This window comes from Paramormyrops kingsleyae, chromosome 6 (genome assembly GCF_048594095.1).
Source record: "Paramormyrops kingsleyae isolate MSU_618 chromosome 6, PKINGS_0.4, whole genome shotgun sequence".
In the NCBI taxonomy this organism is placed as follows: domain Eukaryota; kingdom Metazoa; phylum Chordata; class Actinopteri; order Osteoglossiformes; family Mormyridae; genus Paramormyrops; species Paramormyrops kingsleyae.
The window spans coordinates 13,999,266-14,022,376 of NC_132802.1; the positions used below are offsets into that span (position 1 = coordinate 13,999,266).

The following is a 23,111-nucleotide window of genomic DNA, read 5'->3' on the forward strand; positions in this document are numbered from 1 at the left end:
GTTTATATTTGTCCACGTAAGTGTATGCTAGCATTCATTCCAGTGAAGAATTCAGTTTTTTTTTTGTGATGGCAAGTTTGGTTACATGGTCACATGGTTAGGAATGAAAGATGTATTGATTTTTAAAAATCCAAGTTTGTGATTTGTATTGGGGGTTTTACATTGGCTTTCTTGTTGAACTGCATATTATATAAACTTACGAAAGTTTAAAAGTTGAGTTCAAGTGTTGCATAATGCTATTTTTTTTCCTAAGTTGATTCGCCTTGTATAAATTCTTTTTTTTAACTTGTTGTGGGGGAAAGAGACATTCTTAAGGTAACTTCATCAGCTGTATGCTAGCTTTATTCTATACCATAATCTGCAAATGTTGTCTTGCAGCGTTGAGAGGAGTAGTGATTAGCCGAATATGATGGGTTTTATGAGAGTACTTGCCCTCAATCTGTAGACATGTAACTCTGAGGAGTAACGCAGTGCTGTCCTTGTGGAAACTAATGGTTTGATGTGTAGTTAAGAAGTTGTATAGCTTAACACATATATTACACACAAAGAAATATGCAGCATTTCTTTGTATATAATATGTAACGTACTTTAGAAATGTTTTTTTAATATGAATTTTATTTAAGGAGTGTTTTCCAGTGCCTCTTACAGTTCAATTCTCCTCCTACACTTGCCTCATCATCAAACAAACCTAACAAGCAGGTTCTATTTCAAAGCCAGTAGTTACCAAGAGAGAGCTTGGGGACGGCACTGAGTATGATGCTGGGGGGAAGGGCTGCAGGAGTCCTTGTGAGTGAGGGTGTCTACAAACAGATCGGAGTTGCCGCCTGAGTCGTGACCCTTCGCACCAGATCGCAGTGCTCCCCACTACCCTGGCCACTTTGCTCACTGCTTGCTGTGTGTCGTAAAGTGAATCTGTGGTAGGAGCGTTGATGCTGATATTGATAAAACATTTAATTCATTTGCTATAGCTTGCACTCTTGATATGATATTTACCTAATTTTTCCATCCATTTGCAGCAGTCCCATGAGATTATGCTTCTCTTTATGCTGTTTTGTACTACTACTGGCTTCCTTTTAGAAATGATCGCTTAGTGATTAAGTAAGCTGCATGAACAGTAAATTACTCTAAGGTTGTCTTAAAGGTTATGATTAAACCAATAACAGCTTTGACAAATGAGGGACGAGGGTCATAATTGTACTTTCATCAGAAATGTAGTTTCACTGTAGATGAGGGTGAGCTACGTTAAAGTGTATGACGTACATAATAAGTGTGAAATATCTCGCATATTATGGTCAAGTCAGCTTCAGTATTTGTCTAAGTTTCTGCAACAAGTCCACGGCAGAAGATGGTTTTTCCCAAGTACAATGTCAGTCAAATTAAGTAACAGTGTTTATAACTGTTGTAGAGATATACTCTAACATAGAATGTGTTGGTATTCCCCATAAGACTTTTTTTCACATAACCCTTGCCATAATCCTGTGCTTGAAAGACATCTCAGCAACAAGCATTGATGTCGTAAGGCTGGCCTTTAAACAGAAGTGTTTGCTTGGTGCTTAATTCAAAAATGAGGATTTTTTTTTCACCTTAGTTTCCATGTTTACTAACATTTTATTTTTGATTTGGAATGTGTTTTTAAGTGGGGAAATATTCATATCTGAGGGTTCTTGAAATTTGTCACCATAAACAGTTGCTTGTGCTAGTGGAGTTTTTCTGAAATTAAAGTTACAGTTTTGGAACTCTTTTCCAGGAGTGTTCTGCCTGCTACAATTTACAAAGTATTCAGTTCGTAATGTGTGGCTCTGGTATGTTTTGGATGCATTTTGTACACAAAATATGTGTATTTTTTATTTTGAAAGCTCTGCAAGAAATATGGCATTTATGAAGTTCATGTGGGAATTTCAGTAAATTCACGTGACACCTGCTTCTAGGTTTTATAAAAGATATGGAACATACATAAAACATTATATAAAATCTTGACTTGTAAGCTCATTGAATGTGTTTTGTGCATAAACGTTAATGTCTGCTGTCACTGGTCTTTCAAATCGTTTGTTGGGCACTATTTTTGTGTGTTTTCAGTAGTTGGAATACTGGCCCAAACGAACCTCTACATAATAGTAGAAGCTGTAAAGATTGTAAATAGAGCAACAAGACTGGACAAGATAAGGACCATTTTTGGTCATTGTGTCAAGACCTGTGTGATTTTAAAAGCATAAATATTATTAGAAATGTTATCTCAGAAAAATATAAGGTATTACTGTATTGTTATGTTATAACAAAGCACACAATTTCTTTAATTGTGGAGTATTGATCCACATTGCTTTTATATATTGACTAATTTGATGGACATGTGCTGTTTATGAATGTTATCTACCATCCTGCGTAGTCTGTTATAGGGCTGAAACTAACAATTAATGATTGTGAGCTACTTTTTTATAACTGTCTATTGATTTATTTTTCACCGATCCGAATATCGGTATCGGTGCATCTCTAATTTTTACATTTGATGTTTGAACTGGAAAAAAGGTCTCGTTCACAAACTACATATTTAGTTTGTTCCAACAGAATGCAGGAACATTCTGGCGTTGATCCAGACCTATTTGACGGATCGGGTATCGGCCATGCATGACCGATCCACGTCCTATACTTACTTATTTAGTTTTTGGCAATCAATCGCACGATAGCTCTTTCCCATTTTACAAGTGTTTTTTTGCGGCATTCAAATCGAACGCTGTCGCTGCCCCACAGTCTTTTTTGCTACTCAGTGGGTGTGAGTACAGTGACTTCTGCCTCCTCTGACATCATGCGCATACCCTTCGCAGTATGAGGAGCGTAAGATAAGACGTGACGATCTTGGAGTATTTTACACTTTTAACAGAAACCAGTAGCACAGCGATTTGCAATCTATGTAAAATAAAGTTTTGAGGTGGGAATAGCGTTTAATGACCACAATCCCATTTAACAAAGCGCACGCAACTGCGAGACAAAACAAAGCAATGGATGATTTGGGTGTCGCTAACTTAATTGGACTGTTTTGCGAACTCGCTGCAACTTGTGATACAAGAGGGGCTGCCATCGCAACAAAAGTGTAACTGCGCTGACGCCAATGGGAGAAAAACTTAAAATTTTAAGCATTCACCACTTGTATATACTTGCTTGGAAGATATTCATATTGAACTGCAAATGCCTCAAAAATGCTTAAAACAAACGAGGTGGAACAGTACGTCATGTATGTTTGTAGTAGCCTAATATTTTTTGTCATACATTTTTTCCATCTGTATTTACTAGCTTGAAAAAATTAATATATAAAGTATAACAAAGTAAAAAGAGCTCTTGTATCGGAATCTGTATTGGTATCGGCAGTTGTGTATCGGAATCGGATCAGAACTGAAAAAATGTGGATCGCCCATCTTTAGTAAAAATCTACGTTGACGGTTTTTTATAATCAACATTGTCGACTTTTTGGAGCAGTCTTTGCCACCCTACTCTGTTACTGCTGTTCTCTGTGTCTTTTTACATTTCTTCATCCAGCCTTAGAAGCCACGTTTGAACGGGTCCAGAATTCTATACTTTATGTTAATTACCAGAGCCATTTCATTGCTGATAGACAGCCCATACTTTAGTTGTTAGCTTATTAAATGCTGGACTGTGATTAAAACGTGCTGTTGACCCAGGGTCAATAAGAGGCTAATGAACACCCCCTTTTCAAGGGAGGTACAGAACATGACCCTTAAATACAATGGTAAAGTGTCATTCAAGGTGAAGATTGGCTGTACAGACAACCTCAGGAGGCACACCTTAGCCCTGGAGTGTCAGCCTCCCCCCATTTTAGCCCATTCCCCAGGGTTAATTGGTCTCATTAGTAGTTAATTCCCTATGCTATTTATACTGATGTGGTTGTCTCCAGATACGTCATTTAAGTGGGTATTTCCTGGCTGCACAGTCTGCTTTGATTTTGAAAGTGCTAAATTATTTTAAAATGTTGAACCTTTAACAAAATGTTGAAATGAGTAAAGCAATCTAAGAACACAGGAAGTTTGAGAACCTACCTAACCTGTGAAATTGGTATGGATGTAAGGAAAGAAAGGGTTCTGTTAGTGACACTGAATGACCCCATCTTTATCTATAGGTATGGTTTTTTTTTTTTGCTGGTTAGTCTGCACCATGGGTAATATTTTCAGTATAACTGAAATGTTTGTTTTATATTTACAGATATTTACTTATTCCTAGTAAAACAGAATTGGTTGTTTTGTGATTAAGTTCCATTGTAATGTATGAATAAGCATTAAACTACTCATCTAATGTCCTTTTGTTGTGGGTCCTTTGCCTTGATACTGATGGATCTGTCAAGTTGTGATATTTTTTTTTACTCTTTATTAAACTTTAATATTCTTATTTTTCAGATCCACACCAATGATTGTGCTCGAAATAGAAGAACTAGAGCATCCAACAGTGAGAGTCTCTGTTGTAAAAGAAGGGGTATTTTCACCCGGAAACCACTTGCAACTTGGCTTAGGTATGTTTTATATATTTCTGGTGGTTCTTATAAGGCTTAAGATTGCAATGAGGAGCTGCTTTTTCTGTTTTGCTTATTTTGTATTTTACCATGCGTCAATAACCTTTGAAAATAGACACAAAGGTGTAATTGGACTGTAGAATGATACTGAATCATGTGGCAGGCACTCATTTCTGTATTTCTGTTATACCTTTCCCTTTCCTCACCATATTTTAAAGTAGGAGGCTTACTCCTAGCTGCATAAATGAAGATGCCCTTACATAGCCTTTTAGAGAAGAGGCAGAATGTACTACTTTAGCAAAACAAACTTCACCCAAATACTCAACAAACTACTTTAGTATAACTAAAGTTATACTTTTTTGGATGAGTGCACATTGCTGTTATTTAATTTGGACACATTTTAAGGACTCATTTTGAATGTCAAAGAAAGAATACCAGTATTTCGCATTTTTCTCCCCAGTTGTGAGTTGGTTAATCAGAAATTGACAACTGGGTAAAAAAAATGAAGTAGCTTTTGGATATGGAACATCATTTATGAAAGTGGTTTGTCACAGGCAATAAGGAAAGGGGGCGTTGGTCTACCCAGAACCTGCAGATTGGTAACAAATGAAGGTGGCATAGATGTTTGCTTAGCATCAAGTTAATATGAGAGAATGATGAAAGCACTGATTAAGTGTTGGAATATCTGTCCGCCTTGAAGTTTTACACCTCTGCCCCCATTGTGCTTTATGGCACCCTTTCATCTTCATATTGTGTAATTTATGACAGTCTTCCAAAGCCTCAACAAAAGTGTGTTATTTGTGGGAACTCTGACTAGTACATGAATTGTCCTAAGGATGAATTGGAAAAGATTATGGATTTTGTTTTGTTAATACCATAGTGTAGAAACGGTTACAAAAACAGTAACATTATTTGATTTATTCTTTTTAGTGGGCTGTGGTTTGCTGCTGGACTCTCCTCCCAGGATGATATGAAATTTAACAGGCAACGATGCATACAGGTTGGTGTCTCTTCCCCCTAACCTTTTTTCTTTTTGAATAAAATGTTCTGGACCACTTCACCCTAGAAGTTTGAGCAAATACTATAAATTACTCCTTTGTCTTCATACCTGTTGAAAGAACTTTAAATCATTCATTATAATTATAGCTGCTAGTTAGGTCTTTGGGTACTTAACAAACTCTTAAGTCAAGATTACTGTGTATAATAGCCTTTACATGTTAGTCTACATTGCTGTCAAACAGTTTCCCATTAATCAAATGTTTTTTTCCCGGGGGGGGGGACCTTACTGTTAATTATGTTATTTAATTTGGACACATTTTAAGGACTCATTTCGAATGTCAAAGAAAGAATACCAGTATTTCGCATTTTTCTCCTCAGTTGGTTAATCAGAAATTGACAACTGGGTAAAAAAAATGAAGTAGCTTTTGGATATGGTACATCATTTATGAAAGTGGTTCATCACAGGCAATAAGGAAAGGGGGCGTTGGTCTACCCAGAACCTGCAGATGACTTATTTTTTCTTTCACATTCAACAAATGTTATAGAACTTAACTATTGCTATTCCAAGCTCTTGAGATTACATTGGTTTTTGGCTTGTCCACTTTGTTGTTTGACAGAAAGTTCTGTTGTTTTGGAGTTTATTGGTTTGCATCAGGCATATGCGCATGCGTGCACCCACACATGTGGGCACGGCTCTTTGCAACATTTGAGACCAAGTAGAGCTGCGCATTGATTGTCCGCATTGTGACTGTGAATTGTATTCTGTTTTAATGAAACGTTACCTGAAAATACATGCTTCGCATTTTCCACTCTGATGGATCATAGACCCTGCTTTATGTATACGGTACATGTCACAAAACTCATTTCCTAATGTGGCCACATAATTGGCAGATGCATAGAATGTTGCATTTTTAGGATTTTGTGCTTGAAACATTTTATGCTAGTATTCCTGTGAGTAGGCTCATTGTTACAAAATCATAGGCCTTGGTTGTTAATGGATTAAAATTTTTCGTTCAGTACACAATTCATAATTAGTCCAGTGGTAGTCAGGGAATAATAGCTAGCTTGCTTTTAACATACACTGACATCACGGTTCAGCTATTTTAGGAAACATTTGGCTTAGTAGAACTTGAACTCTAATAACTGAAATAAATTAAACTATAAACATTAATTAGTTTGATATGCTCATGTATAAAAGAATACACTACAACATGTTTAAATGTGTTGTATAATACTGTAATAATGTGGTCGTGCTGTTTGATATTAATGTAGCTTAATAAATGCTGACCAACAAGTGTTGCTTTTAAAAAATTTTTTTTTTTTTTTAAATATTGATAAGTATACGGTCAATGGCCACCTGGATTATAAAGTCTCATCTATTTGTCAACATATTTGGAGATGGTAGTTTATGAATAGACCATACAAACCATACAAAATTTTCATATGGAAAAATGAAAAAAATTAATAAGAAAATGATTGCTAATTTGTTTCCTTTTTACATAGACTAGCAATGTTAAAATACTAAATTTTCATTTTAAACATATGCATTGTAAACTTGCTAACCTACAAAACGTTTTAAATGTACCTTCTCTGCAGTTGTGGCCTAGCTTTGGTCATGTGACGAGCCAGAAGTTCTCTGAAAAGGGATTTGTAGTCTGAGTTCTTTAAAGCAGGCTTAGTATTAGTAAATTATATCTTAATGTTGAAACAAGGGACCCATGTGTAAGTCTGTCTTTAGAAGTAAAAGAACAATGTGCCATAGGTTCATGTATATATATTCAGTTAATACACAATACATTGTTATCTATAAATACTCTGATGCAAACGTAATACAGTGAAACGTCTTTTGTGTTTAGGGGAACACAAAAATGGGGGGAGGTCTAGTGGTTGAATTTATTCTGATTTCAAATCTCAAGAGTGGCCATGTGTGCTCAGCATTTAAAGTGACTGTACAACCTACAGAGTCTGCCGTGTTTGTAATCTGGAATTTAAAGATAAGTCAGGAAGCTCACTACTTCTGTTTTAAGGCTCAGCACTAGGTTAGTTCACAGTTAGCACTGGACTTCTCCTACTTTTCTAAATGTTTTTGGATTACACCTGCCTGTCAGAGGAAAAAAAATTTGGAATGCCAGTTTACAGTAAAAGCAATTGTAAATTTGCTGTCTCAGCCGTGTTGGATTTCCCAGCAGCATACACATGCTGTCTAGTAGAATCAACCAAGCAAGCTTTAAATTGTGCATTAATGTCTTTTACTGAGATTGTATTAAGTGTGAGTCACAAGAAACATTATAAAAATCCAGTGGTACAGAAAAAGTATGTACTTCGATTTGCCAAAATTTCTGACTTGAAGTATCTATCATCTTTTTTTCAGTCTATCAGGTAATGAAAATTATAACAATTAAAAGAACAGGGGTAAACAAATCTATACAAATGAAGTCTACGCTCCAGTATACAATATAATAACAAGACTAAGTCCTCTAATTCAGATTAGATTTTTTTCCCTGTTTAAAGAAAATATTTATAATAATTCTATTTAGAAAACTTAGTGATTTTTTTTTTTTATATAAAGGTTAAATCTATTTTAAATGTAAGCTTCTATAATGACCCCCATTTCCTAATAAGATTTTTAAACTAGGAAGAAAAATGACCAATTTTCAATGGCAAAACAAATATTAATATACAGGTACACAGTCATCAATAAACAATTTTAAGACATTTCTGAACTATGTATCAAAGTGTACCAAAATATAGGTCATTCTTCTTTCATTGCTGTAGCAATGTATTTTTCCCCTTTTCCCTACCTCCTTTTGGGTCAGTTAAGTTTCATTCCTAGACAGACTAAATCCAGGTTCTGAACTGTTACGTTAATTTGCTTCCAGTGACTGAAGGGTTAAAAGTAGCTTGGAAATGTGACAAAGTGCAATTTCATTTCTTGTTTATTACTTGTTTTCCTATTGGACAATAGATGGCAGCTCTGCCCTGGCAACAAAAGTAGGCTATTTGCATTCTGTGTTCTGATTGGCTTGCGCTTTCATAGTCTCTCCCAATCACATAGTATCTTCCTGGTGGTAGGCTATGCTAATTAGGTGCTGTTGCTGGGGTTCAGAAGGGTGGTTACTCTGTGATTCTGCTGCATTGTGTTGCCTGGTGAGAGACGTTGATAAATGAGTACTTAATGATCTGCAGAATTCCCACTCACTGCAGACAGGCTGAGATTTCAAAATAGAACTGAGAGATTCGATTACTGAGCTAAAGGCTCGCCTTTTACTGTTCATCTGAATCAAGTGAAGTAAAAGAAGCAAATTAACTAGATTTCACCGATTTTCCTCCCTAAGGTTATTTTCAGTGTGGTATGAACTAATAGATACTTGCGTTCTTCTGATGCCCTCTTTTAAACTCCATTTTGGGATTAACTATAAAAGTAGCAAGTGAAACATAATTTTTACTTTCTGAACAACTATTTTCTGCATTTTCTCCCTTCTGTATAAGTAGGTGGTCTGTTCAAAGACCATTGTGGACTGGCACTTACTTTCACAATTATGTCATATCAGATGGATGGGCTCTCACTTATTTGATTATTTTTTATATTTGCCTAACCATCATAATAAATATTTTGACAATCAGCAAACATACTGGAGCGGTGGTCAATGTTTTGTAGTTGAAACTGGTGAAAATTAATATTATTCATTATGATAGGTAATTTGTTATTATATATCTAGTAAAATGTATTACATATTTTTAAAATGTGTGAAATTGTGACAAACAGTAGAAATATACCTTCAAAAATTAGATGTCCTTATATACATATATGTGTGTGTGTGTGTGTGTGTGTGTGTGTGTGTGTGTGTATAGTTCTTAAACATCGTATAAAGTTTTTTTTTTTGTAATGAATTTTTTGAAGGATTAATTGAAGGATATTGTGTGTGAACCAGTTATAATTTGAGACAGTGGCAAAGAGTTCATTGTCAATTTTATTTAACAATATTTTTATTGTTTATCAATTCACCAGCAAACATATGACCTTATGCAGTTAAATGGAGAGTCCGTTTTACTGTTATTTTATTTCGTAAAAGTTGCTTCTATTTAGGGGTTCAGGCATATCTTTGGTCCGTTAAATGATTCATGCCATTTAGCTGATTGTAAATTTTGGACTAACATAGTTAGTGGTACCTATCCAAGCTTTTATTTCAACTTTTAGCATATTAATTAGTGAACAACTAATAGGTAGTGTTGCCAATGGTATAATGGGCAAGATTAAAGTTAAATTTTACATGTCCTACCTGTCCATTGAAGACAACCTTTTCTTACCTCAAGTATTTTAATACAATGTTTATTTTTTTCCTCCATTATTTATCCATTTTGTGAACTTTCTCTAGTCTTCTGTTCTTCTGAAACAATAAACAGGCATTTTTCGCATAACTGCATTCTGCAAGTTTATAAGACATACTTTTATAGCATTAAACATAAGTTTGGAGGAAGCAAATGGACTGTTTTGCTTTCTCTTAAGGTTTCTGTAATTCTAAGCGCCCAAAGTCTCACAGCTTAAATTTCAGCATGGAACTGGGGCTTGGATGCATCCCGTGGAAACTGGAGTTATTTGGAGGGCAGCGCCTGGTGGACGTGGCTCGCAGAGATCGCGCCGGCCTGTCCCGCTGCTCACGAGACTCCCCGTCTTGTGTAGCGCGGCCCCTGCTTTCAGGATGAACTCTGCGCTGTGACGCAGCACTTTCCCAGGCCTCTGTGCGGGGAGGGAGCCTCAGAGAGGGGGTTTAGCCTTTTGTTTGGTCTCAGAGCATGAGAGATGTGCTTGCAGCTGAGTCACAGGTAGAGCCGCCCAGTGAGGTTCTAACGGAAACTTCTCTGCTTTGTTTCATCAAAGCTGGTGACTGTGTGTCTGTGTAAAATACAGGGAAAAAACACAAGAGATTAATTCGACTTTGTGTGATTTGAACTGATATTGATGACAATTCAAGTCTGATTACAAGGGGAGCTGGTGACGCGAGTGTGATTTGGGTCTTGTCCTTCACATCCCTCTCTGCTTTTGGCTGAAACTTGATCTGAGGGTATTGAGCTGGACTCCAACAAGTCATGCTATTGGCCACATGAGATTGTGACATCCTCGGCATGGGCAGCTATTTGTGATCTGATGTCATCCCGCATGACTTCTGTCAAGTGCACCAAACCGGTCCTGTCTGGTATCCGATTGGCTTTAATTATCTTGGTTAGCAGTTCTTGAATGTTTAGCATGCTGGTACTTTCTGAATACGCTTCGGTTAATTTCCATTCATTGGAAGATCTCAACATGAGTAAGAATCCACCAACATACGATTAAGGAAATCATTAATTTAGTGCCTCTATGGGAAATGAGTGGATATTGCTTGATTGTGAGATGTTTTCTGTAAGGAAGAATCCTTTTTGGCATGAGAATTAACTTGTTTTCAAGATTTCAACTGACTATATTGCCAATATTCTTATTGACAGTTTCCTGTTTTGTGTTTGTTTTTTCTGTTACTTAGATTATTACTTGTTTCTAGTGTAATGTGTCTCTTAAGTCTCTTAACACTAGATCAAAGGATCACTCATCATAGTTGACACCTATAAATATTAATCCCAATATTTGAGTGTACATTATGTGATAGATCTATGTAATACATGAAAGGAACACAGCACCAGTTGTACGGAGGGCCTGCTTTCTGTGGGCTCTAGCTTGGTTCTGGTCTCCTTCAGTAGACATATACCTTTAGATACTTTAGAAAGGATTATGAAAATATCTCTTTTCTTTCTTTTGCTCCTATAGAATCACAAACATTGCCTGAAGTGAAATGTACACCAGGTTTGATATTGCAGGCAAAATAACAATGAAATTTATCTTAAAAAATCTGAGTTACCTCAGTGGCCTCCAAGAAACTTTCATGCAAGCTCAACATTGTGCACTTTACACCAGGCACTCTACAACTCAAATAAAGACTTAATGTAGAGACTGGGCGTGTTGGGTACATTTTCTTAAGCAAGATGCAAGTTTGACATTCTTCAGTACAACATAGTCATCGAAGTGTAAAATGATTTGCTCCTCCTTGCATACACTTCCTTCACTGCTAATCTGTGTCTTCAATTCAAACTTATCTTTCCAACCAAGGCTTATGAAGAGTTTTATTTTTTTTTCTCTCTGTGACGTATCTGTTCTTGTGTCAGTTGATATCAATTGTTTGATTTTTGCCTCAGTAATGTCCTTTTATCTTGCTTGTTTAACTAGAATGGCTGTGTATTTTAATGTTATATGTTTGCTGGGTATTTAAGACATTCCTGTGTCCTGTTTTTTCTCGGGTGTCAATGTGGGTGCTCATGGAGCTCACGTGACCTTTCTCCCCCTCCCCCACCATTGCAGGAGGAGAGACTTCAGCATGCAAACCCTCATCTGTTCGGCTTGCTCCTTCGTTTTCTTTCCATGCTGCTGGGATTCAGATGGCTGCTCAGATGCCCCACTCGCACCAGCAGTACAGCGACCGTCACCAGCAGAGTACGGACCCGTCTGTCACTGTGCTGCCGTACAGTGAGCAGGCTCAGCAGCCTGTCGTCAGCCAGGTGCGCCACGCTACGCCCACCCCTCTTCCCCTCGCAGATGTCGCTCTATATAGGCCACGCCTCCAGATGACACCTCACACTTTCTGTTGAGGGTCTGTTCTTATTGTGTATGAACACTGCACCAAACGTAGGTCCCCTCAATATGGCCTTCCATTCAACCCGATCCTCTGGATGATCTTAGCCTGTACCAGACATCAGTGTCTGAACACCAGTAGCATTAAATGACAAATATGCCAGATCTTTGATAGACACCAGGGCATTTTTAATGTTGGGAACTGAATTGATCCTTGGTTTGTGTAAATTGGCACTGGAATTGAAAGGCGGGATTGCGGAAACCCAAAATTCCAAAGTTTCCAAGTCTCAGCAGACGTGAGAGCTGTGTACAGTGATGAGGCGCCGCCGAGCCTCACTCTCCGTGTCCGTTGAAGGTGACCCCTGATGTTGTCATGTTACAGAGGCGCATGCCCCAGTGCTTTCGTGACTCCGCCTCGGCTCCCCTGAGAAAGCTCTCTATTGACCTGATCAAAACCTACAAACACATCAATGAGGTAAGGTGCCACTTCTGCCTGGTAGGTGCCTGCAAATTCGTCACATGGTCTGGTCATGGGGTTTCCAGAGTATGCAGGGCTGTAGCAGTGAGAAGCTTGCATGGATAAACAGCAGAAATGCCCAAATTTCTAATAGGTAGGGCTTTCTGGAAGACAATACATTTAAATTTATAAGGAACTTAATCTATAAAAGTATTTTTGTTGTACAAGCAGTTTATAATCATTAGTAATCAGGAATGCATTCTTATCTTTTTTCCTTCCACTCTATGCTACCATGGTGTAATGTGCAGAGATCAGAGAACATTCCTATGTCCCTCCACCTCAAACTGTCCATCAGTGTCCCTTCTGGTCAGCCGTAGCTATAATCAGTTTTCTCATGTTTACTGACTAAAAGATCGATGCATATTTTCTGTTTTCCAAACACCCCCACGGGATTTAATCGTATGTGGCATTTAAGAGTCAGATGGTTTGAAGGGTCAGTGAAGTTTCCATTGTTTGCTCTCTTTGTCAGCTTGCATACCTTTGGTGCTCTGCAGCCCGTGGGTCCATAGGTCACCTGCCCTCCATGTTTGTTTGTCTTTAATGGCCGAAGTTAAGAGACAAGTTTTTTTTACCAGATACTCTGTGGTTGTTTTGGTGTTTGCCAGCCAGTCACAGGATGACTAGGGAAATAAGTTTGCCAAAGTCTGGCTATTTTTGTGTTTTACTCATAAACATTGCAAAGTGCCAAATGCAGGAAGGCAGCAAACGGTGAGGGACATGGCCCCCTGTCAGAGCTCCAGATGTCACATATACCCTTCAAAGTGACTCTGGCCCTTGTCCTTCTCGTCCAGGTATACTATGCAAAAAAGAAGCGTCGTCACCAACAGGGCCAGGGTGATGACTCCAGTCACAAGAAGGAGAGGAAGGTTTACAACGACGGCTATGATGACGACAACTACGACTACATTGTGAAGAATGGCGAGAAGTGGATGGATCGCTATGAGATTGATTCTTTAATAGGCAAAGGGTCATTCGGGCAGGTGAGACAGAATGTCAGCCATTTGTGCTTCTTGAGATGTAGATCTATTATTTAAAAAAATATATATATTGTATATAAGAAGCCATCTGGATTTCTGCTGTAATGTCCCAAATATATTTTTTAATAATAATTCATAATACCTGCAGTTTGCTACCTTCAAAACCCATGAATTATTTTTGAGCTGAAAGTTTCCGAAGGAGTCCGACCGCTTCTCTCTATCTGCGGCAGCCTTGTTGTGACTGTAGTGTCATTCTCCTTGGGCAGGTTGTAAAAGCGTATGACCGCGTGGAGCAGGAGTGGGTGGCAATTAAGATCATCAAGAACAAGAAGGCTTTTCTAAATCAAGCCCAGATTGAAGTGCGTCTCCTGGAGCTCATGAACAAACATGACACGGAGATGAAGTATTACATAGGTGAAAGACCCCCCCTCCCCCTCCCCCAATCGCTGTCTCTCTGTGCTGTGACACGGAATCAAATTCCAGTCTTGTGTGTTGAAGGGCACTTTTTAAATTATTTATTAAATAACTACTACTGCAACCTGATGTTTGTTTATTCGATGACACTCATTTATACCGCTGGGAGTTTACAAATTAAGGAAATTAAGGTTAAGTGGTTCTCCCAGTGGTTCAACAGCCAGGCCTCTCCTGGGACTTGAACTTTGAAGTCTGTCCTTAATTACAGTTACCTGCTGCCCCATACTTTGGTGCTAATCCCCAGTGGTTCGTCTATGTTAACTTCTTTGTGTGTGTGGTTTTTTTTTTTTCCTCCCCACCCCCACTTTAAATTTTAGTTCACCTGAAACGTCACTTCATGTTCCGGAACCATCTCTGCCTAGTGTTCGAAATGCTGTCATACAACCTGTATGACCTGCTGCGGAACACCAACTTCCGGGGCGTCTCGCTGAACCTGACGCGCAAGTTCGCCCAGCAAATGTGCACGGCGCTGCTCTTTCTGGCCACGCCCGAGCTCAGCATCATCCACTGTGACCTAAAGCCCGAGAACATCCTCTTGTGTAATCCCAAGAGAAGCGCCATCAAAATAGTGGACTTTGGGAGTTCGTGCCAACTGGGGCAAAGGGTGAGCCTACCCGCGTGGCCGCGTCACGCAGCGTGTTTGAGCTGCCTCCAGGGGGCTCTGTGTCGTGACGCGCTGCGTTATCTCCTCAGATATACCAGTACATCCAGAGTCGATTCTACCGCTCCCCTGAAGTGCTGCTGGGAATGCCTTATGACCTGGCCATTGACATGTGGTCCCTGGGCTGTATTTTGGTTGAAATGCACACTGGAGAGCCTCTCTTCAGTGGGGCAAATGAGGTAACCCGCCGTCACATTTTGTTTATGTAAGAATAAACATTGTTTACTGTAATATTGGTGACCTACTTAAGCAGTAGCGATATTAACGTCCTTGCTTGTATTGTCAAATCTCCCATTTTGCAATTTTATTATAGACATCAAAAGGCAACTTATATTACCTTTATCATAATCATAAGTGATAGGTGTTCTGCCTGTTCTATCCACTCCCTAAACATAATTCCACTGTGCAGTCAAGACAGGTCCAGCAGAGGGTGCTGTTGTGCTAGAAAATGCTGAGGCATGGGGGATTACCACGATTTTATCAAACAGCCATGCAAGAGTTACTTACCATGTTTGTTGGCTGATTGTTTGCAGGTAGATCAGATGAACAAAATAGTTGAAGTGCTTGGTATCCCTCCCAACCACATACTGGACCAGGCTCCCAAAGCGAGGAAGTTCTTCGAGAAGATGTCTGACAGCACATGGAGTGTAAAGAAGACCAAAGATGGCAAAAGGGTGGGTGAAATCACGCCTCCTGTCTCTAATCATGTGTTCTGGGTAGTTCGTTTGAGGTCCTCTTGGACGCCACCTGGCAGCTTGTATGTCCTGATGCCGACACTCAGTGCCCGACCTTCTGTCCCTCGACAGTATAAGCCCCCGGGATCACGCAAGCTCCACAGCATCCTCGGGGTGGAAGCCGGCGGCCCCGGAGGACGCCGGGCTGGGGAATCCGGACACGCTGTAGCCGACTACTTGAAGTTCAAGGACCTCATCTTACGAATGCTGGACTATGACCCCAAGAGCCGCATCCAGCCCTACTATGCCCTGCAGCACAGCTTCTTCAAGAAGACGGCGGACGAGGGGACGAACACGAGCAGCAGCGTGTCCACAAGCCCCGCGCTCGAGCAGTCGCAGTCATCCGGAACCACGTCCAGCACATCCTCCAGTTCAGGTATCCGCTGTACCTTCCCTGCATTACCTGTCTCTCCCCTTCTTCCATAGCTGTCTCTGCTCATCTCATTTGCCACCGGCTTCCGTCTTCCTCCCTCAGGAGGGTCGTCTGGAACGAGTACCAGTGGCAGAGCAAGGTCCGACCCGACCCATCAGCACCGGCACAGTGGAGGACACTTCACTGCAGCCGTGCAGGCCATGGACTGCGACAACCTCTGCCCGCAGGTCAGCGCCGCCCGCAGCCCACGGCTGGCTCCGCCGGTTCTCTTGGCTACTATGCAGTTTTAATAATGTGACTTTGACAGGACCGAAAAACATTGCTCCTTTTTCCTAGTCGGTGGTAAGTCATAAAAAGGCTCCTGGGGGCCCTTTCTTCGGAAAGCCAGCCTTAAGCTGTCTGTCTCCTCGCCGCGTGTGCAGGTCAGGCCGCCATACCCTCCGGCCCTGGGCTGGGCGGTCAGTGATGGAACCCAGCAAGTGGCAGTGGAGACCCACCCGGTGCAGGAGACCACCTTCCACGTGCCTCCCCAACAACCTAAAGCGCTGCACCCCAACAGCTCTCACCACCATCACCACCACCACCACCACCATCACCACCACGGACAGGGCCTGTCCACGCGCCCCCGCCCTCGCCTCTACAACTCCCCCACTAACAGCTCCTCTACACAGGATTCCATGGAGGTCGTCGTTCACAGCCACCTGTCCATGACCTCCCTGTCTTCCTCTGCATCCTCTTCCTCCACATCTTCCTCCTCCACTGGGAACCAGGGCAACCAGGCATACCAGAACCGCCCGGTCGCCTCCAATGTCTTGGACTTTGGCCAAAACGGCAGCATGAACATGGGATTGGGTGCCTTCTCGAATCCCCGCCAAGAGACTGGCATAGCAGGACATCCCACGTACCCTATCGCCACGAACACGGGGCCTGGTCACTATATAACGGAGGGTCACCTGGGAATGAGACAAGGCATCGACAGGGAGGAGTCCCCCATGGCAGGAGTCTGTGTTCAGCAGAGTTCTGTGGCTAGTTCGTGACTAAACTGAGAATGGTTTTTTTTCTGTGTGTATTTTTTAAGGTGGTGTTTTTCAAAAAAAAAGTGCATAGAGATCAAAAGCTGCTTAAATCAGAAGGGAGATTATCACTGAACCGCTACCACAGTGCAGAGCCCATATCTTAAGTTATCTTCTCCGCGTCCCGCCCCTCGTCTTGTTTAATTTCGGTTTTATCAGTCATACGCAAGTCACTAGAACCGCTAAATAGGTATTGCAAAGACATACGGAAATTTATTTATATGTTGACATTCTGAATTTCTCATCTGCCATTTTAGTTCTGAGTTTCCATGATGATCGGCTTCATGTGTTCGTCATGCGTGAGATTTTTACCGTGGAAGATATCTGTGGGTTGTAAGAATAGTCACACACATTGTTGCTGGTGGATATTGGTTTATAAAAAGAAAAATATGTATTACACCCCTGCAGTTTAATCCCAAGCATTCAAACATTTTTTCCTCTTAGCAGAATCATTTTGTAAATTTTTTTTTTTTTTTTTTTTCGTTCTCCTTTTTCTCTTAAGTTTTTATGTTGTGTGCAATTCTACAAAGGAGCTGTGTGCTTAAAGCCTGTAGCGTATGGCAAGGAGGAAGCCCTTGCAGTGTGATTCCATCTGTCAGCTTTGTGTTACTCTCTGCGAGGGGCACAGTGCAGCCGAGGCGAGGCGGCGTGTGCCGGGCGGCGCATGGGCACCGGGGAGGCAGGCCGGCTGGGATCCTGTGGGGCTGAGCTGCGGAGATGCACTGGGGAGTGGCTGCGGCCCCGCCTTGGGGTGCCGGGCAGCGGCGGCGGTCTCTTGAGATTTTACCCTTTGGCCTTATGAGTTTTGGACTCTGAATGGAAAAAAAGAGAAGCTGGACGTTATCATTTAAATGAGAGAAAAAATAGCTTTCCTGTATTTTTGAACTCTAGACAGCCCTTAATTCTTAACAAAAAAAGAAAAAAAATATGAAAAAAAGGTATTTGAGAATGGTGATTTATGAGGCCTTTCAGCTAAAAATTTATAACTTCAGAGACCCTATGGTTGCAGGGTCTTGTAAGTTCACACGCGTGTCCTAAATGTGACTTCCTAAAAATCCTGAAGGTCACAGAAGTAGTGTTGTGAGATGGATGGAATTTGCTACGACTGTGTCCCTTCCTGCTTTTACTTGCTCCCCCCCGCCCCCCCCCCCCCCTTTTTGTGTTTTATTTCTTCAGCATGTGGTTTCTCCAACAGCTTCTGCACAAATGTCTTCTGTTCATCTTGAAAATGAAAACATCCAGAATTTTATGTGACTGCTTTTTTGCCTCACAATTATGCTGTGAATTTTACAAGAATTTATTTTCCCTTTTGATAATTTATTGTACCAAAGCTGTTTTTTTATAGCACATAGATGTCTGTAACCAATAATGTAGCAGTTCTGCACTTTGACACAAGGTGTATCAAAACCTTTTTTAAATGTCAGTAAAAAAAATGGCTGTATCTATTGCTTTAGCAAAACTGGAACTGTTGTTAAACTCAGTACATTTACTGTTAGATGTATCCTGGACAGAATTGGTTGTATCCTCCTTCTCCTCCTTCCTTCCTCCTCCCAACACTCCCCTCCCACCCCACAAAAAAAAGACAACCTTTCATTGATAGAAATTTTGTTGATCTTGTCAGGCCTTGAGGGACAGTACATGCAGATTCTGGTTGCTACTCTGCAGGTTCCGGAGTACTGGATCGATGTCTGGTGTTTCAAATTTGGGGTCAAGATGCATTTGAGAAACAGAGCATTAGTTTTAAAGAATTGCGGCATTATCAGGTTACTCAAAGTGTGCGTATCGAAATGGTACCCCTCTCTGAAACTTTTAAGCGCTCCAAATCTAACAGTCCAAGGCACTGTACACCATCAAACGAGATCGATGCTAGATTAGATTGGTGTCCTAAAACCAAGTGTTCGAAATCCACACCATTGACTGAAGCTTTGAACATGAGCGTTTTGTTTTGAAGGGAAACTGGTAGCTGATGTGGTGACAATCACATGTCTGCTGGAGCTCTGAGCTCTAGCATCAGTGATTGGATGTAAGATTAGTTTACTGGGCCAGAAGTGTTTCCAACAGGATCTGATCGCGAGTCTAATGGAACGACATCAGTGAGGGAAGGTGTCCACAAAATGCAGGCTTCAGGTGTTTACTTTTCACCTCCCCCTCCCCATTTTAATAGTTGAAATAGAATTTATGTACATATTTATATTTTTTTAAATAAAGGAAGTTTAGAACTCACTGCTTTTCCTAACGGTATTTTGATTACATTTAAGTCAATGTGGGAGTCTTCTGTGATTTTAGTAAATGGCTAACAGTGCTTCCAGGCCAAAGTAGTTGACAACGCCAGTACAAAAGTGTAGGTTTTACATTCAACAGGTAACCGTAGATCTTCATACCTTAAGTATTTTAGACAGGGTATAACGTGTGGCTGTTTGTCTACGAACCTGGATGACAGAAGTGTTTATATATATATATATATGAATATATAAAAGTGTTTTTATATATATATATAAAAATACACATACATGTCGTTTTTATATTGTATTTCTGTATGATATAAAAATGACTTCATGGGAAACTTTTTTATTGTTGCGTTTTAATTGGCACGAGCTTCAGTGGTGGGTCCATTTGAAGTGCTGCTCTTAGGTGTGAGTGCACACATCTGTCTCGCCAGTATAACCTATGCGTGGTCCACTTTGAAACATCCATACTCCTGAAACTTTTTCAACGATTCGGTGTAGTTACAAGGTCCGCTACTCCTCTCATTTCATTTTTAGGAAAGTGACTTTTTTTCCCCTCTATACCAGGCCCTTTCCCTCCCTTCCCTCATAACCCCTCCCCACCCCACCCCTCCCAGTCCAGTTTAGAGCGATTGGCTACACGGTTTGGTTACAGGACGTCTGACGTGCACTGTAAAGATGAACAGCATGGGAAAGTACCTGTGTCCACAGATTGTAAGATCTAGTCGACTTGCTGTGTATATGATAATGTTACAAAAAGAAAAAATGGACAAGCCCTTTGTATTATATTCAAGCGGTCTAATGTATGATATAAAAAAGACGTTCATTAACTTGTGCTGAGCCACCGCCTTCTTCTTGTGTTCCTGCTTTCGTCTTCACCCTACCTCATTTGTGACTGTAGATATTTTGAAACATAGGGACGGGTGTATTTTCTTGGACCAGTGCAGACACTACCTACCAAGTTTTAAAGTACGATATTGTTGGGTCATACTCCTTTATTTCTGAGGTGTTAACTTTATTGGAAATTAAAGTTACTCATTCAGGCAATGCAAGCAATGTGTAACTACCTTAATGGTATGGTTGTGTGCGTGCATAAAAATAATATATAATTTTAAAGGTGGGAAGAGGAACGGAATACCTCAGGATTCGGTGCAGACATCCTGAATTCTTTGAAAGTAAATTTAGGGTTTCTAAAAATAGAATTTATTTGATCCCCAAATTTGAGAAGCCCTAGTTTAGGGGGGGGATTTAATGCGTTCTGCTTACTCAGCAATGTCGCTCTGCTAGACTCGACCCCTGCCAGACTGGTTCGAATGCCTGGGTCACGTAATTCCTGCAAAGGACTTTAAATGATCCTTGTTCATAACCACATGCTGGTTGTTAAATATTTGCCGCCGCTGACGTGCTTCATATGTTCTCGCAGAAAAGCGGATGCTTCTTGCTGCTGTTTTCACATTTATTTTTTATAAATTGTCTTTCATGAAGTTTAAGGCACAGTCAAGAGTGACATTAGAAAAATCTTTTTTCAGCGATGCATAGTTTGGTTTCAGACGGGATAGTTGGAAAAAGAATGTACTATTGCAACACAAGCCAAGATTGTGAGCTAAAATGAGCCCCCTGAAGTTCTTTGCTCAAGTGTTCAGTTTTGTTCCTTAGTTATTTATTTGGCTCAAATAAAACTGATGAACATCATTACCGTGGAAACATAGACGTGACACTTGTGGTTCATTTTGTGTTTATATAGATTTATTTGGAATAATTGTCACCGGGTTACCAATTCTACATCTAAACGTACCAAAATTGCAAGTGCAAAAAACGGCACTCCAATAAGCCCAAATGTCAGAGAAGCTGTCACGAGGGTGTACCACGTACGACGTACACCTGGAAAAGTAGCGGACGGGTACTTACAAATATTTTCTATTTCGGTTTACTGTTTACCTTCGTCTACCAGAGACGTGGTGTCGTCATAAATGCCTGCAAACGAAGCGCGTCTAGCAAGGAAAGGGTGAAATGCTACATGCATTTCCTGATATCAACGAAATCCGAACGCGTCTTCGGTTTCAGGGTAAACATTTAAAAGGCAATGTTGTTACTCGTGAATAATGGGTAAATTTGTCAAAACTTAATGCTCTAAATAGTAATTTATGTGCTTGGGCTGGAGCCAGGACTTTTACAATGGTTGTATAGATTTAATAATTTATTTTTTTGCTGGTCCTGTAATGTTTGTGTTACATTTTAAAATCTGTCAGTATTATTATTATTATCATTTATAATAATGATAATGATGACAACAGATATTATTATTATTATAATGATTATTATCGTCTTTGTTTTGTTGTTATTATTATTATCGAATCGTGCCAGTTTTCTTGCTAGAGAACACATGAATAACCGTATTTAAACCAGGAGATCCTTAGAACTACCAGGGTGTAATCTGGAGTCCGTGACAATCCCTCCGAAGCACCCTTCGTGTCGCCGCTCTTTTGGTGTTATGCAGTCTTTCTGTAGGACGTGCCGTATTGATCTCATTGGATTCATGCTTACTTAAAATAGTACGCAACTGCAGACTGGACATATGTATAGTCCTTTTGGTTTACTTAGAACTATGATGGGCGCAATGAAGTTACGAGTAAACCGAAACCCTTTAGCGTCGTAGCTAAGTGAATTATCAAAATATCCTTGCTCCACTGCTTCCATTTGCCCGTGCATTTGTTTTCATTTTTTTGTCCCCTATAGTACTTTATTTTTTGCATTAAAGTATTTTCATATTGGTAGGCTGTAAATGCCATTGTAAGTATGAGTGCCGTGATCTTGGAGAGCTTATTGATTGTATCATAATCGGAGTATGTAGTAATTGTGTACGTAGAAGAAACTATCAGTCTATCCAGATGCTCATCTTGGACAGGGTAGCGGGGACTGAAAGCTATCCCAGGTAGCGGAGAAGTCAAGGCAGGGCAACACCTAAGATTGGATGCCAGTCCATCCAGTGCTTACAGGAGAAGACCCCAATCTCTTTGGACTCTGAGGAGAACCCAGACTACCCGGAGGACACCCGTGTGAAATGGTAAACATGCCAATTCCGTATATAATGTGAGGGTAGGATTCAAACGACCCCCAGAGCTGTAATGCAACAGTGCTGCCTAATGACCAAACTGCTGGGAAAATAGACTTTTTAAATGGAGTGTAATACAGTCTTTAGACACTAGAGAGTGGTAAAACGCCACTATTCAGAAGCCACCAGCGGTGTAGAGTTCAGGTTCCTGATAAGATTAATCGGTGCACCTTGGATAGCTTTGGTATTTTCAACAATAATAAAGATGGTAAGGTGTGGAAAACCGTATTTTAATATGAAAACATTATTCAGCCCAATTGATTAAAACTGTGGAATCCTGTTAACTGGCTACATTAAGATGTTTTCTTCTTTAGCTGCTAAGATCCAGGTTTGGGCCTAATTTGTTTGAACCTGGGTACAAAGCTCATAACACCATCCTGCATTAAGAGAAATCATTCACAGACACATAAATCTTCTGAAACATACCGTGTCGATTTATTTAAAAATTTTGGCACTGTAATCCTTTGTGTTTTCTGTACATTTATTGTGCTTTCGTATGAAGCATGCTTTCATTCCGTTGCCTGTGCACAGACACACTAAAAGAACTGGGTCCAAAGGTTCAAAGACAGACACAAGCAAACCTGTCCCTTGAGGTCCTTCTCCCCTTCTCCCCCCCCCCCCCCCCCCGAATACTTAATTCAACAGCTCACATACTGCAAATAGGCCGAACCTGCCATCAACCTCCCCTTCCCCTTTTATCGTAGTCTACCATGGTTTGTACCAGTAGTTTGCTCCTCCCCCCGAAATGTCTATTTTCAAAATCCCGGATGCCAAAAGAGTGCCACATACACTGAAAAG

The 23,111-nt window shown here is 40.3% G+C and overlaps 1 protein-coding gene across 2 annotated transcripts in view; it reads left to right on the forward strand.

The window, feature by feature from the left end:
* dyrk1aa (dual-specificity tyrosine-(Y)-phosphorylation regulated kinase 1A, a) overlaps positions 1–20,031 on the forward strand; it is a 32,257-nt gene extending 12,226 nt beyond the window's left edge. For both annotated transcript variants that reach the window (XM_072713719.1, XM_072713718.1), the window contains exons 2-13: positions 4,401–4,513; positions 5,444–5,513; positions 11,898–12,094; positions 12,550–12,642; positions 13,476–13,664; positions 13,928–14,075; positions 14,453–14,739; positions 14,829–14,975; positions 15,330–15,470; positions 15,603–15,906; positions 16,006–16,130; positions 16,326–20,031. In XM_072713719.1, coding sequence (XP_072569820.1) covers positions 5,504–5,513; positions 11,898–12,094; positions 12,550–12,642; positions 13,476–13,664; positions 13,928–14,075; positions 14,453–14,739; positions 14,829–14,975; positions 15,330–15,470; positions 15,603–15,906; positions 16,006–16,130; positions 16,326–16,940 — 2,256 coding nt within the window. In that variant the 5' untranslated portion in view covers positions 4,401–4,513; positions 5,444–5,503 and the 3' untranslated portion in view covers positions 16,941–20,031. The remainder of the gene's footprint in view (positions 1–4,400; positions 4,514–5,443; positions 5,514–11,897; positions 12,095–12,549; positions 12,643–13,475; positions 13,665–13,927; positions 14,076–14,452; positions 14,740–14,828; positions 14,976–15,329; positions 15,471–15,602; positions 15,907–16,005; positions 16,131–16,325) is intronic.
* The last annotated feature ends 3,080 nt before the right edge of the window (positions 20,032–23,111 follow it).